The sequence below is a fragment of the Hippichthys cyanospilos genome, chromosome 18 (genome assembly GCF_059441005.1).
Source record: "Hippichthys cyanospilos isolate Australia breed blue-spotted pipefish chromosome 18, RoL_Hcya_1.0, whole genome shotgun sequence".
NCBI lineage: Eukaryota > Metazoa > Chordata > Actinopteri > Syngnathiformes > Syngnathidae > Hippichthys > Hippichthys cyanospilos.
In genome coordinates this window covers 12,342,627-12,360,988 of record NC_142386.1, presented here as the reverse complement: position 1 = coordinate 12,360,988, position 18,362 = coordinate 12,342,627, and the positions used below count along the sequence as shown (strand labels likewise).

At 40.6% G+C, this 18,362-nt stretch overlaps 2 protein-coding genes across 2 annotated transcripts; both read left to right on the top strand.

The window, feature by feature from the left end:
- Positions 1 to 153: 153 nt before the first annotated feature.
- Positions 154 to 7,080, top strand: slc22a5 (solute carrier family 22 member 5). The gene is made up of 10 exons (XM_088440719.1): positions 154 to 796; positions 869 to 972; positions 2,708 to 2,862; positions 3,161 to 3,332; positions 3,401 to 3,527; positions 3,843 to 3,931; positions 4,007 to 4,221; positions 6,299 to 6,481; positions 6,561 to 6,696; positions 6,784 to 7,080. The coding sequence occupies exons 1-10, from the start codon at positions 407 to 409 to the stop codon at positions 6,905 to 6,907; spliced, it is 1,695 nt and encodes a 564-aa protein (XP_088296845.1). The 5' UTR covers positions 154 to 406; the 3' UTR covers positions 6,908 to 7,080.
- A 4,175-nt stretch (positions 7,081 to 11,255) lies between these two features.
- slc22a4 (solute carrier family 22 member 4) lies at positions 11,256 to 16,225 on the top strand. Its single transcript, XM_088440832.1, has 10 exons — positions 11,256 to 11,663; positions 12,427 to 12,530; positions 12,604 to 12,758; positions 13,026 to 13,197; positions 13,269 to 13,395; positions 13,637 to 13,737; positions 13,978 to 14,192; positions 15,570 to 15,752; positions 15,838 to 15,973; positions 16,049 to 16,225. The coding sequence occupies exons 1-10, from the start codon at positions 11,256 to 11,258 to the stop codon at positions 16,122 to 16,124; spliced, it is 1,677 nt and encodes a 558-aa protein (XP_088296958.1). The 3' UTR covers positions 16,125 to 16,225.
- The last annotated feature ends 2,137 nt before the right edge of the window (positions 16,226 to 18,362 follow it).

Genomic DNA, 18,362 nt, shown 5'->3' with positions numbered 1-18,362 from the left:
TCGAATGCGGTCCTAAAACAGTTCCTTCTGGGACTTGAAAGCTACTTAGTACGATTTAGAGTACAATCACGTGCACTTCCAAAGACTATTTAAAAGTGTGGAATGTTGTTTGGAGCCAACAGTCGCCCACTGCTGGTGGTGGGACCGGGTCAGCACAGATGGGCCACTTTTCGAAGCGCTCAATGATAACCCGGTAAATCAAATCAGACGGTTGAGGGGATGTGTCAGGATAAATCATTTAGTTACCTCCTCCTATTAGTTCTGATTGTTTTCCGCACTGCCAGATAAGAGCGGGTTTGACCAGAAAGGGGGGGTTTATTGCTCGGCTGCGACCGAGGGGATTCGCTGGCCCACTGAGGGTCCTACTCAGTGATTAAGAGTCACTGCAGCACACACACCATCCAACATGGGGGACTATAACGAAGACACGGCCTTCCTGGGCCAAACCGGACCTCATTTCTGGACAACTTTCATGCTTCTCAACACCATTTTCGTCTCCACCGGATTCAACGGACTCTACATCGTTTTCGTTGGGGCGGCCCCTGAGCACCAGTGCCTCGTGCCAGAGATCAACCTCACGGCAGCGTGGCAGGACGCCATCATACCCATCACCGAGGCCGACGGTCATGAGGTACGCAGCAAGTGCCGGCGCTATAAGCTGGATGTGGTCCGGAACCTCTCCGCGGAGGGATATGCTCCCGGCACGGACGTCAACCTGGCAGGCCTGGAACAGGAGGGCTGCTTGGATGGTTGGACTTACAGCAAAGACATTTACCAAGCCAACATCGTCACAGAGGTCAGAATGCCTGTCACATGACGACAAGAAGGTAAAATCTACGGGGAGAATTTATTGCATGTGTCTTTGCAGTGGGACTTGGTCTGTGACAACCAGTGGAAAGTTCCTTTTGCATCCTCTACTCTGTTCATAGGATATCTCCTGGGCTCGCTGATCTCAGGCCAGCTTTCTGACAGGTACTTCAATACCGATGAACTGCTCAGCCTTTTTTTTAATGATGCAGGAAAATAAATGCAGATATTGCTGCTATTGTTCATGCAAACAATAAAATTCTGATTGAGTTTGTCTTGCAGTATTTCGATGAAAGTGGCTGAGGTTATGTTAACAGTTGAGTACTTCTCTTGTATGTTGTTGGAGGTGTCCCCTTTTATTTTCAATGGCGTTCTACAACAGCTGAAAAAACCCCTATAGTTTACCCTCACGACCCCCACTTGCCTTTTTCCCTAACATGTGAGGTGAAGGCAACAAGTCAGAGTGTGGCCAGCTGCAGGGTCAGAGAGTGCAACATGAGAGTGCAAACGGCAGGCCGCCTTGCATCACGTAACTTGTATGAATTGAAGAAACAACCAGGCTCGATGGGCAAATCTTTCGTACCGTTCTTTCTCAAATGGGCTGACATATACGGTATCTACCTGGGGTATAATGCCCTATATAACATTTCTTTCTGCATTGCGCAAGTTCTAAAACCAGCAATAATTATAGTACAGAAGTAAAATAGATAGGTGTCAAATGTGAGGCCTGTGGACCAGATCCTCCCCACAAGAAAGTTTAATACAGCCCACAAAATGAATTTGTGAAGCATTCAAAAATTACTTCGCTGTCCATAATCAATTTACAAACATTTTTACTTCTACAGCACAAGCAATGTCCAGATGAGCACTGCAACATACAAACGGAATTGACCGGTTTCCATGCTTGTGCAAAATATCTTGTTGATCGCTTCAAAGCTTCAAAATGGAGCACTATGCTAGCGTTCACATTAGCGTAACATCTAGCTTCATCATGTTACTGCTCAGCGCAAGTAAAATCCTTCAATCGCCCCAAAGAGATTCACAGCGGGCGGAGGTCACCATCTAGGCCATTACCAGAATCTCAACTTTTGTCCAAGGAGAAGTTTTACAATTAGACTTGTATTTGTGTTTAAATTTAGCTTCATTTATTAGCTCAGCAGTTAGCACGCACTGCTTGGGCATTTGACGCGACATCATGACTTCTTCATGAGGTTTCAACTTCTTCTTTTCTGTACATCACCCAGTGTCCTAAAAGAGACACTACAGCACCATTTTATTCTGTTTGATTTTCTTTGCAATTCACTGTACTCCTTGAAAAGAAGTTGCACAAGCACATATTTTGATTTGGGCATGTTCCTTCAACTGGATATTTATGTTTATATATTCATTCTTTCGTACCTTTTTTAGAGAATGAATGAATGAATGAATGAATGAATGAATGAATGAATGAATTAATTTGTATTTAGTTCACCTTATTATGTGTTCTATACAAAGGTCAAAACAGATAATCCAAAAACGCAGGGAAGCTGGGAGCTATTCACTGGAGATTGAGACCAGCCCAGCATCCAAAGCAATCATCTACACATCTCCTTATTTTACCAATCGGGCCCACTTGACAATAAATTTTCCACCTTGTGTCCCCTGAGCCAAAATGAGTTTGACACCCCTGCACTAGAGGATAGTCTTGCAAAAGATAAGGAAAAATAAGTGGCAAGGGTGAAAAATTGGAGTGGTCGTAGTTTCCTTTGTATAAACAAGGCTGTAAGGATTTGGATCAAAGGACTTGACTTGTGGAATGGAATGTGGTTTAAACTTTAGAAATCAGAAGGAAAAGTAGTTTCTTGGTAAGATATGATATCAAGTCACCAAACCCGATTTCCATTGTTCTTTTCTAATGTAGATTTGGAAGAAAGAAGATTGTTTTCGTTTCTCTGGGAGCTCAATGCATCTCCGTCCTGTTGCAGTCCTTCTCCCAGTCATGGAGAATGTTCTGCATCACATTCCTGTTTGTTGGAGCCTCTCAGATTTCCATCTACATCTCTGCCTTCGTACTGGGTATGATCTCATCTCTCTCACCTTGCATCTGTATAGAGGCGTGTTTGGTTTAGATTGAACGCCTTGGCTTCGATTAGGTTGTGTATGGAGTTTGATCCTGGTTAAGCAACACAGACTGAGTGCGTGTGTGTTTGTGTGTCTGTAGAAGCGTTTTCACACTGCATTCAGCATTGTGAAAAATGTGTGTTCCAACTACGTAGGTTTCGGAAAATGTGCTAAGAAATGTGCATGGTTCAATGCCTCCAACGAGGTTAGGAATCACTGATCTAGAATTAGCATCTTGTTTTTTCCCAAATAGGAACAGAGGTTTTGAGCAATACACTTCGTGTCATCTTCACAACGCTCGGGGCATTCCTCTTCTACTGCATTGGCTACATGATGCTTCCGTGGATTGCATACAGTATCAGGGAGTGGAGAACCTTGCTTGCAGTGCTATCCGCTACATCTGTGATCTACATCCCTCTGTGGTGGTAGGCTAACCAACACTAAAGAATCAGCTGGGATTTTAAAATCATAGATCTTAATTGTGTGCTTACAGGTTCATCCCAGAGTCCCCCAGGTGGTTGATCACTCAGGGAAGAGTTGCAGAGGCTGAAGCCATCATAAAAGAAGCCGCCCGGAAGAACAAAGTTGAAGCACCACTTGTTATTTTCAGAGGATATGAGGTGAAGTTTCCATGTGGCACGTCACAAGACGCTTTCATGTTGGGTTTCACAGACTTGCCACATCAGATGTAACAATAGAGCAAAGATAGTAGCAAATACTAATTGGGAAGAGTCAAACTTCATGACAAGGTCTTGAGTTTTCCACTAGTCCTTTTCACACAGCTGATGCTCCCCCACTAAAACGCCAGGAATTTCACTGGACCATTTCAACAGCCCATTCCACATTGATAACATACACAAAGAACAGCTACATAACGCTGACGAGAAGCGGTGATAATTCCAGTTGATGTATTTTGGTTCTCGTTGCATCTCCAGCTGCTGCCTCCGAGCAAGACGTACACCATGCTTGATGTCCTGAGATCCAAGAATATTAGATGCATCACCTTAATGTGTCTTGTTCTGTGGTGAGTAGAAATAGATCAGTGAGAACTTCAGCAGCATAATGTGAGCCGCTGAGTATTCCATTTTATCCCAAACAGGACAGCAATCAACGTGGGTTATTTTGGTTTATCCCTGAACACCTCCAACCTCAGTGGGAACCCCTTTATGAACTGCTTCTTATCGGCAACCACTGAGGTACCTGCCTACGTTGTGTCCACGTGGCTCCTGAAGAGATGTCCCAGAAGGGCTCTACTGTCCACTTTTTTGGTCATTGGTGGTGGAGTCCTGCTGCTCATCCAGTTTATTCCGGCGAGTAAGTCTGACATGTTTCCCACACGAAATCATTGTACCCAAACTCTTAAAGACCTTTTACAGCACATTCTGAGATTTGTTTGTAATAATGTTTGAGACAAAAATGCTGAAAACATTAGCAAAGACTGCCAACTATGTAGCACTATGTGCAGATATCGTACTTAACTGGTTTTAAGCATTTCAGTTTTCCTTATTTTTTTCATCATCGCTAAAACAGAATTTAAGTTGTATCTCCCCCACTACATATGGAGTATCTCTTCGCATCAGCAGTTTATCCAACGCAATTGTGACAAACTTACCATAGCTATAATTGCTTAGAACATTGATACCACTACAGCATACAGTTCGCTCAGATGTATTTAAATCCGAAAGTGTTATACGTGTATATTGTGTGATGCTTTACTATAATAAGCTAGACGTGAGCACAGTGTCACATCTGGGCATGGTGAGTAATGTGTGGAAGGTGTACACCCAAACAATGCAGGAAGCAAGGTGGTAGGTGAGCTCAAAAATGATTTAATACACCTCAGAGGCAAAACAAACTTGGAGCAAAGTGTTACAAAGTACCAAACAAAATTCAAACAACAAAAACCGAACTCACGAGACAACGGCAGGGACACAGCGACGGGGAGGCAGTAAAACTCATGGATCGACATACAGAGACAATGGCCCGACAACTAATTGAAAACAAACTGGGAACTCAATACACTCAACACGAATGGAGTAACATGCAACAGCTGGACAGGAACAATAGGGAAGAGGAGCTGATTGATACACAGGAGGAAGGTTTCCCGTAGTGTCTCTGCTACGTGGAGCCAAACTGCCACAACACTAATGTGAGCACGCGACATCGTTGACCACATCAACCCATCGAGGCTGGCGCGTAACAAGACTGCATGAATAAATAAGTGATTACTACGACCATGCTGGTAATTAATTAACAGAAGCTACAAGAAAGGGTGCCATCAAAACATAATAACAAAAAGAAAGCATGCACAAATATGTGAAATACTAAAAAACAAAATATAGTTCAAAGTACTGACCAAAGTGGATAGAAAAACGCACAATTTCAAAAATATCGACTAAAACGCCACTCACATAAAGTCAATGTGAACAGCTGATGCTTCAAAATCAACATTAACATACCTCCAATTCAAAATAGTATGCATTCATTTTAGAGTGTTTGCACAGAACATCGCAAATGCACTTTTGCCTAATTGCCTCTTTGTTGTCAACAACGAGGTGCGTGGATCATTTTTTCAGCGGACTTTGACGCATTATGAAAAAGAAAAGACGCACTGACTTAGTCTCCTTCAGCCCCTAGAAATCTGTTTGAAAAAAAAGCCGACAGGGCTGTTGGCAGGTGGAGGGAGAAACCGTGAAATTCTCTCGTAAAGAAACCGTGAAATTCTCTCGTAAAGAACATCCCAAGTAAGATGATCAGCAAATCATCTCTGAAGACCTCCATTTCAAACACATTGGACGGGTCCGAAGATAACTAACTGTGAAAGATAAGAATGTCCGTAAGTTAAATGGGAGGAGCTATTTGGCGCGTCAGATAGTGATGATGACTTTTAGGGCTTTTCGACAAATGAATTTTCAGCTGTGTCAAAAAAATTAAGCATTGAAACTTCAAATCATTTTATTGTTGCAATATTAGTTTCAGCATCTGAGCACATTGCCTCATACTTGTTTCGTTTCTGCCCACCCTCTCGACCTATAAGTGCAACAGTATGTTATTCGATATACAATGAAGAAATGCGTCTAAAAGTAGCATAATTTTGCCAAAAACACACACCATGTGTTATAATTTCACAGCAATGATCTATGTAATCACCAAAGTCAAGATTAGACTTATAATCACGTTGTTGTAAAATTCACCCTAATGGGGTCGACTTATAAGCAAGGTCACCTTTTACTCGGAGAAATACCATACTTGGTCATTTTTTTCTATTCATTTAAACTTGCCATGCTTGTCAACAAAACTCTTCTCTCAAAAGTATAAGATGTGTTTATTTTCACTTTACAGGGACTTAAGATGTATGCTGTGATTTGGATGTGTTTTTTTTCTCTCCCAGGTCTTGAGCATGTAGCCTTAGCTCTGGAAATGACCGGAAAGTTTGGCTTCACCATGGCCTTCGGCATAGTCTACATCTACACAGCGGAGATCTACCCCACGGTGCTCAGGAACCTCGGCATGGGGATTTGTTCATCAGCCGCTCGCATCGGCAGCATCACGGCTCCTTATGTCATCTATTTAGGCATGTTTTGTTATCCTTATCTGTATTCACCGGCGTGATAGTGTACGTTATGTATTTTGTAAACATTTTACATTCGTAGGTACTTACAACAAGGCCCTGCCATATATTCTCATGGGAAGTCTCACCATCGGCTCCTGCGTGGTCAACATCTTCCTTCCCGAGACCTTGAACAGAGACCTTCCGGAAACTTTAGAACAGATGCAGAAATGGCAAGGGTAAGGCTAGTTTTATAACTGAATTTCTTGGAGTATGCCGTGCATCTCTTTTGTGCTGTGACCATCCTTGCTGTGCTGTCTTTGTAGGTTGTGCTGTGAGACCAAAAAGAAGAACTATGTGGAAAATAGTGCGAGTGGACACCTGCAAAAACAAAATGAAGCCACAAGTGACCTGCAAAGTCTAACTGTGCAGCTTCCAAAGACGAATTGATTCACTGGTTTTCTTTTTTTTTTAAACTTGAAATCTGAAAAAGCTATTTTTGAATAGGTTGGTGGCTGCTGATTTGCATTTGGGCAATTATTTTGTAGAATTTTCTATCTGTGTTTTGATGTGAAAACACACGGATACCTCATTGGTCTTTGATTACTATACTTGTAAATAAAACCAAATCTAAGAAATCGCTGCTGTTTTTTTACAGTTACAAGGTATCACACAATTTCTGGGCACAACATCAGTTCATTATCACTATACTATACTATACTATACTATACTATACTATACTATACTATACTATACTATACTATACTATACTATACTATACCAGAGGTGGACATTCTGTCAGCAACGTCGCCAACGGATTCGCTAACAAAGCAGTTACGTTGAATCACTGCACCGAGGCGGGCTTTGGTCATGTGACTAACAAAGTCTGAGGCACAATACAAGTATATTTTTCCAAGCGAATTGGTTTGTTTAAATTTGAGTCACTTGGTAGGCTGGTATGTCCACTGGGACTGGCGTCCTTATTTAATGATGTTCGTTTTGGGAAGTTTGACTAAGAGTTGATCGGTTTCGAGATTGTGTCAGTCCATTTCGTTTCCAGATTGGTTACATTGCATATTGTTCGAGGTGATATGCATAAGTCCAGCACATTTATTCTTCATTCTTAAAATTGTATTACATGTGAATATTGTTGGATTATTTTTATGTTTGATTGCTTTTATATAGATACATAGCCTTTATTATTATTCCACCTGCACAAGTAGTATATGCTGTATGGATATGTCACATTTATTCCGCTATTATGATACATTTATTTTCCGTTCACTGGAATAAGTTTAGCCTTATGTCACATTTTATTTTGATCTACTTTATGATTTTGCATATTCTGTAATTTTTAATCAGTTGAATCAGTGCTTTATTCTCAATGTCTGACTTTGGTAAAGAGGTGTTTTGTTTTTGTTAAGGTTACAAACATGTTGTCGCGAATTGAAGTTGATTGGTCATAGATTAAGCTGCCCTAGACAACTATTCCCCACATTCTCCTAGCATTTGATAAATTTGAGTACATAATGATGGGCTGTTTTGTTTAAAGCAGGGGTCACCAACATGGTGCCCGCGGGCACTGGGTAGCCTCTGGGTATCACATGGCACATGATTGTTGTTTTATTAATTACCTTTTAACAGAAATTAAACACACAGGCAAATAATTAAGTGGAGTCTACACCACCAAAAATTCAACAATATTTAGGCAGACAGATCAAAAACTATATAGATATTCATAGACAGCTCAATCAGATTGACAGATGTAAAAAGATATATGAATCGATATTTAGCATTCATGAACCCTTAAACGATCTTATTGTGTATTCAAATAGGTATTCTGTGAAAAAAAAAAGTAATTTGACTCAAAAAAACTTTGTAACACTTCATTTAATGACCACTTGATGTCCTCCTTAAACTGTGTCATTGAAGCCCAGAGCAATGAACCAACGCAAGGTTCGGAGCTCCAACAAAGCACCACTCCGCCATCACCACCGACGGTTGTTCATTTCGCTGGACCAACAAATGATGGGAGCGACTGAACAAAATACAGAATAACAATGTCGCAAGTGTTTTTTACATTTGTCCTTATAATCATCAGATGTCCGTCTGTCCAACAAACCCTTTTTGCTGATGGAAATACAATCTTACTGTTTTGCCTCTTTGTTCGTCATGTTGCTTGCTTCCATCGACTCTAAACCAGAATCACAACATAGTCAACGAGACTATGTATTGCTTTACTTCAACACAAAGAAGTGGAGAAGTATGTCCACTTAGTGAATGACCCGCCATATTTAATACCTGTCATTTTCTGTTTTGTTCTTTTTTAAACAAAAAAATGCATTAATGTACAGACCTAAAAAATGATTTCAAATTAAGTGTTAAGTGAAATAGATTACCAATAATTGAGCAAAGCACTCTGGGATGCCATTCTGCGGTCAAAGAGGCTATATTATTCTATTTACCAATGGGCACATTCCAAAGTGACAAGCTCATTGATGGGCTCTCAGCCAGGAAACGCAAGATAGAAGTTTTTAAATTCTTTAATGAAAGCCATTATTGTGTCAACAGGATGCGACATGAAATTAGACGAATGTGACAAATCTTAAAGGAACCGTCACCTATAAGGGTTGGTCAACTGTTTCAGCAACTATATTTTACAGTGTTTATACAGGTTACAACTTACCCGTATTTTCCGCACTATAAGGCGCACCGGATTATAAGGTGCACCCTCAATTAATGACATATTTTAAAACCTTTTCCATATATAAGGCGCACCCTCAATTTATGACATATTTTTAAACGTATTCAATCACAATATAGTAATACTCAAAGTAATAACAATAATAACTCAAATAATAACTAAACTCTCAATAGCATAATAACTCAATGTCAATATGACCAAACTTCAGTTCAACCGTAAACAAACAAAAGAAATAGGTAAAGCTTATTTTATCAGTTCATTCCCCATCTACGAATCCCAACCTCAACATTGATCCATATATAAGGTGCACCTGATTATAAGGTGAACCATCAGCTTTTTTAAACAATTAAGGCTTTTAGGTGCGCCTTATAGTGCGGAAAATACGATACTCTAAAATAGAAAAAAATGAAAGCGCATCAAAGTGCCTGAACCTAAAAAAAAAATTAAAAAATCTTATTTTATTGCAATTACATGTAACATGACAAAAACAAAGACATTACTATGGGGTCATCCGCGTCCCCCCTGGCATCACCTCACACACCACCAGCGGGGCCCAGCCCACTATTTGAGAAGCACTGCTTTAGATTAAGTTTATGTTTTAGTAGAACAACTGAGTTTAAAAAAGTTAGTCAGACTGATGATGACAGAAGGGGGGTGAGGCGCTGATGACTGATGACTGTTGGAACAGCAAAAATTGTAAGATGCCCACCTCTTTCCAATATACCACACTGGCACGGGGAGAACATGGAAACTCCATGCAGGAAGGTCAAAACCTGATTCGGACCTGTGACCTCCAGTTGTGAGGTGGATGTGCTAGCCAGTCAGCCATCGACTATATTGTATTGTAATGCATTGCATCTTATTTTATGAAGAGCTTGGTTCAGCGGCTCTTTGTTGTACAGGTCCCAAATTTTGTTGTATACCTGTACAGTGACAATAAAGGCATTCAATCTAAAGACACGAACGATATTTGTTTGTTTTTAGGATGGATTTGACCTTGTTCAACTCGAGAAACCACAATTTAGCTGACTGACTGTGTGTGGAACATAAATAAATTCTAATAATACCTTTTGTCTCTGTCGGGTTCATTTTTCAGACATTTGTAAGAAACTGTACACAAAAAAAGGAGACAAGGCAATCTTCCCAACTCATGCATGTGGGGAGCGAAGAGGAACTGGCCGAGGACAATTCTACTGCGCTCTGCCAGTCTCTCCGACCCTTCTCACTTTTATTTGAAACAGAGATCCCTAACTACATGAAGGTCTGTGTGTAAGGTCTGTGTGTGTGTACTTGTCCTTGTATGTGTGAGCATGTGGGTGAGAAACTAATGCATGTATGATAAAATATTATACGTAGCAAGTCATTCCGATAAAATATTTTGCGTAGTGAGACATTCTGGTGAAATATGCATCGCGAGACATCGATAAGAGTCACAGCTGCGGGACCGCTCCAATTGGTAGGCCTGGGTGACCTTCCTTCTGCTGGAGACAAAACAATTCCAAGGCAGGTTTTTTTTTCCCACAAGCAGTGCACTCACTCTCACAGCATACCACCAACATACCACATCAGTTTATATTTTATAGTAAATTCATAGTCACTATAATAATTATAATCCTAACAACAGCAAAGCATTTCTTCATTGCAAGCATTAATATTTTGTAGCGAATGTATAATCACTATATCTACAACGATTCTTATGGTGCACATCTGAAGCAGAATTCCTTGTCATCTCAGCATTTAAGGAACTCATATACAAACAATAAATCATTATCAACGTGAGAAATGAGATTCTGGTAAGTTATTGCAACCATTTTGTTTTTTGTTCTTGTCCTAAAATTACAAATTGTCAAGTGTGAGGACTCAATTTATGACACCTGAACAATGACCGGTTAAAGATTAACACGTTTTGCAAGCGATCGTCCAAGGACAATTACCTCAAGATAGAGGCATTTTCTTTCGGTGTAAGTAATGAGTGCAGACTTGACAGTTACTGGATAACCACTCCTCACAGATGAGGCCATCATTTGTTTTGTATTGTTTTGTTTGCCTCAGATACCTCTCGTCAGATCCATTCGTTGAGTGGCAAGTTTAACGATGGGTGACTCGAAACTCCGAGACTATGACAGCATCACTTCCTTTCTCGGACCCTGGGGAGCCTTTCAACGTCGAATTTTTTTCGCCTTGGCCATCAGTATCTACCCCAACGGCTTCATCGGCATATACATAGTATTCGTTGCGGACACGCCACCTCACCAATGCCGCATCCCAGAGAATATCAATATCACTCAGGCGTGGAGGAACGTGAGCATCCCCGTGGAGATGGTGGATGGAGAAGCAAGACCCAGGTCTTGCACCAGGCTCAACCTGGAGATGGTCAAGAACTATTCTCAAAACGGCGTGATACCAAATGTTGGGGTTGATGTTGCCAGCGTTCCTTTAGAAACCTGCAAAGATGGGTGGACGTACAGCAAAGACATCTACCAGTCAACTATTGTCACAGAGGTGAGCCGAAAGTCTTCACTCAGCCTCTTCTTCAGAATGTTTTGGGAGATCTTTGCTTGTTTAAAGTTTTCTTGTCCTTCCGGTGTGAGATAAACAAGATATTCTTTCTGTCTACATCAGACATGGGCAAACTACAGTCCGTTAAGCTTTTTCATCTGGTTCGCAGGAACTATCAGTGCTTTGAGATAGTAACTGTTCATTGTTTTTAAAAACTGCATTTTGTTCATTTATATTTCAGTTATTGGAAGAGTCATTTCAATAAATAGTTAAATACATGGGAGCCGAATAACAAAGTTGGAATGCTTTTTCGATTTTGAATTGATATTAAAGCACATGTTTTCTAGATATTCCGCATTTTTTCTCTTATAAGGTGAATTATCAGAAAACAAAAACTCCATTCAGCTGGTCTAGCTCTTTTACAAAATTTTTGTAGCCTTTGCGGCCGTCGAGTCCAAAACCATCATCCAAGTGATGGTACTCCGTAAAAATTGAACTGAGATTGATCTAAAGAACAAAAATACCTGAAGATGTGATAATGTCATCCATAACACATAAATACTGAAACCAGAGGTTTGGATAACCCAATTAACTTCCCCCCAAAATGTTGACGTGCTTACGAGGGATTGTTGAGTCCAATTGCATCGGGACCAAGTAGATCGGTGACCCGACAGATTGAGCACTTTCTGAGTGGTCAGTTGGCCTTGTTGACCAAATTCTTGATGTTACTTCTTATAACTAACAGCCATCATGTCGTTCTTCTCAGTGGGATCTGGTTTGTGAGGATGCACACAAAATCCCATTGGCCTCTTCCATCCACTACTTGGGCGTGCTGGTGGGAGCGTTTCTCTCAGGCCAGGTGTCGGACAGGTGGGCAAAACTGCCATGTTTGCTCTTGAAGATGCATTCGAAACAAGAAATGTTCCATGTTTTATATACACAGGTATGGAAGGAAGCCAGCACTGTTTACCATGATGGTCCTCCAGACAGTGGCCATCACAGCGCAGATATTCTCAAACAGTTGGGAGATCTTCACATTCATCTATTTCTTGGCGGGAGCCGGCGGGTTCTCCAATTACATAATCGCCTTTGTGCTGGGTAAGTTTTAACATTATGCGCTATCATTCAAATCGGGACACTGAATTTAAAACAGTTGTTATAAGTCTCTTAATGAAATGTTTCTGGCATTCTTCTTTTGATTTGAGGTGGCAAATCCAGGTTCAGAAAAGCCATTGGTGGTTTTATTTCTTCATGAATAGAGTGGCACAAATTTTTAAAGTCATTTTATTGATTTATTTTCTATGCAAATGTTAATACTAGCCCGTTCTGTTGTTTCATGGAGAGTTTTGTACGTTTTGCTCTTAGGAACAGAAATTTTAAGCCCCAAAGCCCGTGTGGTCTTCTGCTCCCTGGGTGTTTTCATGAGCTCGGCGATAGGATACATGCTCATGCCGCCCGTGGCTTACTTCCTGCGCTCCTGGCGAATGTTGCTGATTCCCATGGCCGCCAGCGGATTGATATATATACCCCTATGGTGGTAAAATGACAATAATGAACCCTTCCACTGTGAAGTTACAGCCTTTCACCAATGTTGACCATTTTTGCAAGGTTCATTCCCGAGTCGCCACGCTGGCTGCTCTCCCAGGGCCGAGTGGAGGAGGCTGAGACCATCCTCAAGAAAGCTGCCAAGATGAATAAGGTTAAAATGCCACAGGCCATTTTCACAGAGGCTGAGGTGAGTGTCTAATTTCCCCATTTCAAAATATACACTACACAGATAAAAAGTAAGAAATATTGGGTACTGAATGTACTGACACATTAAACAGTTGCATGTGCACACATTGTTTTAGAATTATCCTAAAATCTTATGTGAAAGCTGCATATCCCTAACTTCAGAACCGTACTTTAATTAGAACAAAAACAATCGAAATGTATTGCGAGTTCACAGTCATACGAATCACATCTTTTTGTTCCAGATTGAAGATGCGACGCTGAAGAAAGACAAGAAATACAACATTGGCTCCATCTTGCGCAGCTGCAACATATTTACCATCACGTTGTTGTGTTCAATTCTGTGGTATGTCGTTCTTCATTGTGTGTACTTATATCGTGATTCTTTCTGAAAGTCTGGCTTACTTATTATCAACCTCAGTTAGAGTATTGCACCTGTATTTGTTTTCCTATCAAGCAAAAGAATAACTTTTCTGCAGTAGAATATCTTCATCTTGAGATTTCACACAGAGGGCAAATACCCCAAACTTTGGTTGTAGGATAATAATAAAAAAAAGCTTTTGAGTGTCCTTGTTGGGCCCCACAGGTTTGTCATCACTATCAGCTATTACGCTCTGATCCTCAACACGTCCAATCTTCACGGCGATCCATACCTCAACTGCTTCTTGTCAGCGGTGACAGAGGTTCCGGCATACTTGATCGCCCTGCTGCTGCTTCAATTTTGCTACCGCCGCCTGTGTCAGTCATCCACACTGCTTATGGGGGGCATCATGATTCTCTGCGTCCACCTCATTCCCATAGGTAACACTGACGCCAGAATCGATGGGCATCTGTTTGCAAAGAACACATAACTTTTTTTAATTCCTTTTTTTGCCAGCAAAGTCGTCAGGACAGAGCTTTGTTATGACAAATGTTCGCTTGACAAAGTTTTTAACTATCAACAACATTCCTAGCAAAAAAACAAAGAAATCACTCATCTGGTGTTATGCCTTTTTCTAGCAACACGGACCTCATTCACAGATAAAACAAATTTGGCCTAAAGTGCCCCACTGTCATTTGGTGTTCCACAGGGTTCAAGTTTGAGCCCCCAGTTGTTTTTATTATATTTACTGCCTCTTGGTTCCCACTGAGCAATAAAAGATTGCGAGTGCTTTGAAAAACAGAGAATGTTGCAATCTTGTCAAGGTTTGTTCAAGGTCGTAAATGTTCACCAAACGGTCACGAAAACGTTCGTCAGACTTTGCCTGTACTTTAGCAGAATTTTGAACAATTTTGCGAAAAGAAAAAAAAAAACACAAAAACGAACATTTTCTGAACATTTGCAACCTTGAAAGAAGCCTGACAAATTGAAAAGAATGCACAATTTGCTACCTTCACCAACAGTCCAAAATGTTCAACCCTCAGTGGGACAAGGAATCTCAGAGAGCTCTCTTGTCTTCTCTGGAGGAAATCGAAATCTGGATAGCGCTGAACTTCTTGAATTTCAGTGAGGTACAGATGGTAATGAGATTTTTCATTGCTGTTCTCTCGCTCTTTGGAATGAACTCCCGCTAAATGTTAGGCAAGCCCCTACTCAGTCCATCTCATCCTAAAACACAATTCTAATCTTTTCTTGGCATGAGACCTGGTATGTCATGTTCTGACATGCGTATTGAGGATGTGGGATTTGAGGAGGATGTAGACCCAAAGCCAGGGAAGCAGATGTGCTCAAAAATAATATTTTAACTGGGAGAAGATGAGAAGCAAATGAGGAAAACAAACAGCATACAAAGTAACAAACAAAACCAGACATAAACTTACTGCAAAATCTTGGATAACAGAACTCATTCAGGAAAAAAACATAATGTAACTCTTGGAACTTATTAAGAAGATGACATGACAGCACAAGACAATAAGTGAAAGGAAGCAGGAAACTAAATACGCTCCAAACTGACAGACATCGTGGAACACCTGAACAAGATACAATTGGTGCAGGGAGCTGATTGGCTGACACAAGTAGGCTGATGAGGACAGGTGGGCGCTATCACACAAACAAGACACCGACACAAGGGAACACGAACAACTTGAAGCGAAACAAAATCAATGCAATCACTGAACATGAAAATAAACACAACCCTACAACACATAACAGTTCATTGTGTTTATTGATGTTAATCAATTGTTTTGCGATGTTGTCAGATCTGCAGTGGGTGGCTGTGCTGCTGGAGATGCTGGGCAAATTTGGCGTGACATCAGCCTTTTGCATCGTGTACGCAGTCACGTCCGAGCTCTTCCCCACCGTCATCAGGAACACGGCCATGGGCTGCTGCTCAATGGCGGCTCGTGTCGGGACAATCATCTCACCCTTCATCATCTACCTTGGTGCGTAAAGGTCTCCGCCGCCACTGGAATATGACAGTACCATATGAACCAAACTGAATGAAAATTTGGATTTCTCCTACAATAGGACAATATTATAAGGCTTTGCCATATATTCTGATGGGAGCGCTGGCCATTTCCGGAGCCTTCCTCTGTCTCCTGCTGCCAGAGTCTTTTGGGAAGCCTTTGCCAGAGACACTCATGCAAATGCAGACCATATGCAGGTGAGTTAAGAGTGCGGAACACATGCATGGCAAGGAAATCTCAGCAAAATAATCGTCTTTTCACAATTTCCACAGACGAAAAGGTCAAGACAAAAAGGAAGCTGAAGAAGCAGATGCAAAGTATCATCAGAGTAAAGAGTCCAAGTTGTAGTAAATTATATAACACTGAATTGGTTTTTTTTTTGGATAGTAAGTTATGACCTTCCTCATGCTCAAAGCACAACTCAAGAGTATTTTGAGTTTTCCTGTTGCGACATCAAAATGTTTCTCTTTTTCCCCATTTGTGACCCATACATCAGCATCACGGCAATGTTGCGAAATGGTCGAAACCAAAAAATTTCTTCAGTGGTGAGAAGATTCCTTTTTACATTTACTGACTTTGTCACATGGTTAATAGAACGCATGAATTCTGGAAAAAGTTTTGAAATCATCTCTCTTGTTCTCATGTTTTTAATATCACAAAATCTAAAATTTTATCCAAAGTGTTTTGACAATTTTTTAGACACTTTCTGTAAAGGTCTTTGAACTAGTATTTAGAATTTTATCAGTCTTTTTAAAACAAGTATTGAGCAGTCCTAATTTATAGTACAAAGTGTGAATGCTTTTGTCACCTCTTTGCTTCTAAGTGTTTTATTGCTGACTGACAATGATTAACAGGACTCCTTAAAGCATCTTTTATCAAGTTGTAACAACTAGCTATACACGTGCGAAAGTCAGATCACATTTTTTGCTTTTAACATGTTTTTTAGTGATACAATCAAAGATATGGCGCTATGACCATCGGTTCCTTATTGTATATGTACTTTGTATTAAAAATGCCTTTATTTGCATGCTGGATGTCATTCAAAATTGTACTCACAACATAGTGTATAATTTCGATATCTTAAGTGTATATATCTTGATGACTGATTTCTTCAATGTTTCATCACTTTCCTTGCCCCCCAAAATGCCCAGTCACAGTTCTAATAGGAAAATAAAAGAAAAATCTATTTATTGTACGATCGAAAATGTAATATCATGGTAACAGAAGTGTTATGTCCGGTACTAGCTGAAACACTTATGAAAAGCTTTAAAAAATACTGGCATTTCTCTGGTGCCTATCTATATTCTCACCATGTGAGAAATAAGATCACTTGTTAATTTTTTGTGGTTTGTGTTTCCCACGGGGACCTTCTAATTCAAAATTGCTTCTATGCTTCTATGCAATTCTCATATTCATGTATAAAACATATGGCTCGTGGTGCAGTGAATAGCACGCCCCCTTCACAGTTAAAGGGACCTGAGTTCAAATCCACTTGGCTCTGGCCTTCCTGTGGAATTTGCATGTTCTCCCTGAGCCCACGTGGGTTCCTCCGGGAACTTCGGCTTCCTCCGGGAACTTCGGCTTCTACTAGGTACACTGGTCATACTAAATTGTCCTTAGGTGTGATTGGGTGCGTGAATGATTGTTCATCTCTGTGTGACCTGCAATTGGCTGGCAGCCAGTTGAGGGTGTCCCCTGCCTACTCCCTGAAGCCAGCTGGGATAGGCACCAGCAAACCCGCTACCCTTGTGAGGACAAGCGGCTCTAGAAAAATGGATGGACAAGTACCAATCAAGTACTTTTTTTGCACTTGAACTCAGCCTTTCTTCAATAAATATGAGTAGTTTTAATCACTTTAAAACAAAATCTTGAAAAACCATCATGAGTAACTTGATTTATCAACGTGCAGATCTGGAAGCCAGATAAAAATTCCAATTGTCCGCCAAGAAGTAACCAGATGAGGCCCACGGTATAATGTGTCAGTGGCAAAACAAATAGCTTGCTAATTCCTTGAGGAAAATACTGGATTGTTAAGAGATTAGTTATTTACACAACGACGTCATAGCAAACAGTGTTGGGAGTAATGCATAATAATTACTGTAATGCATTACTTTTTTGCTGTAACGTTATAGTGTAATTCTTTACCCACATAAAAATAGTAATATATTACACGGTACAAATGAGAGTGACACAATGCATTCATTTTTAACCTGAAAGTGTTGTTTTTCCCCATATCCGCTATAAACACCACGAGATCAGAGGAGAAATGTTGAGGGCAAAATCTTTACTTTCTGTTATCAGTACTTACTGCAGCAGAGATTAGTGCAGCAGCAGCAGAAAACAGGTTGAAAATGGACAATTCGTTCACAAGATGGATATACCCCCATTACTTTTGGTTTGTCAGACCTGAATACAAGAAGAATAGAATAGTTAGGTGCACTTTGTGCACAACACCTAAAGAGCTGTTCACTTCGCCAAATAGCACCAGTAATTTGACAAACCATTTAGAGCGGAGCCATAGTAATGTGAAGTGAATGAAAAGAAAACACACGGAGGATTGAGAGTCGGGAAAAAACAAAGCAGGCA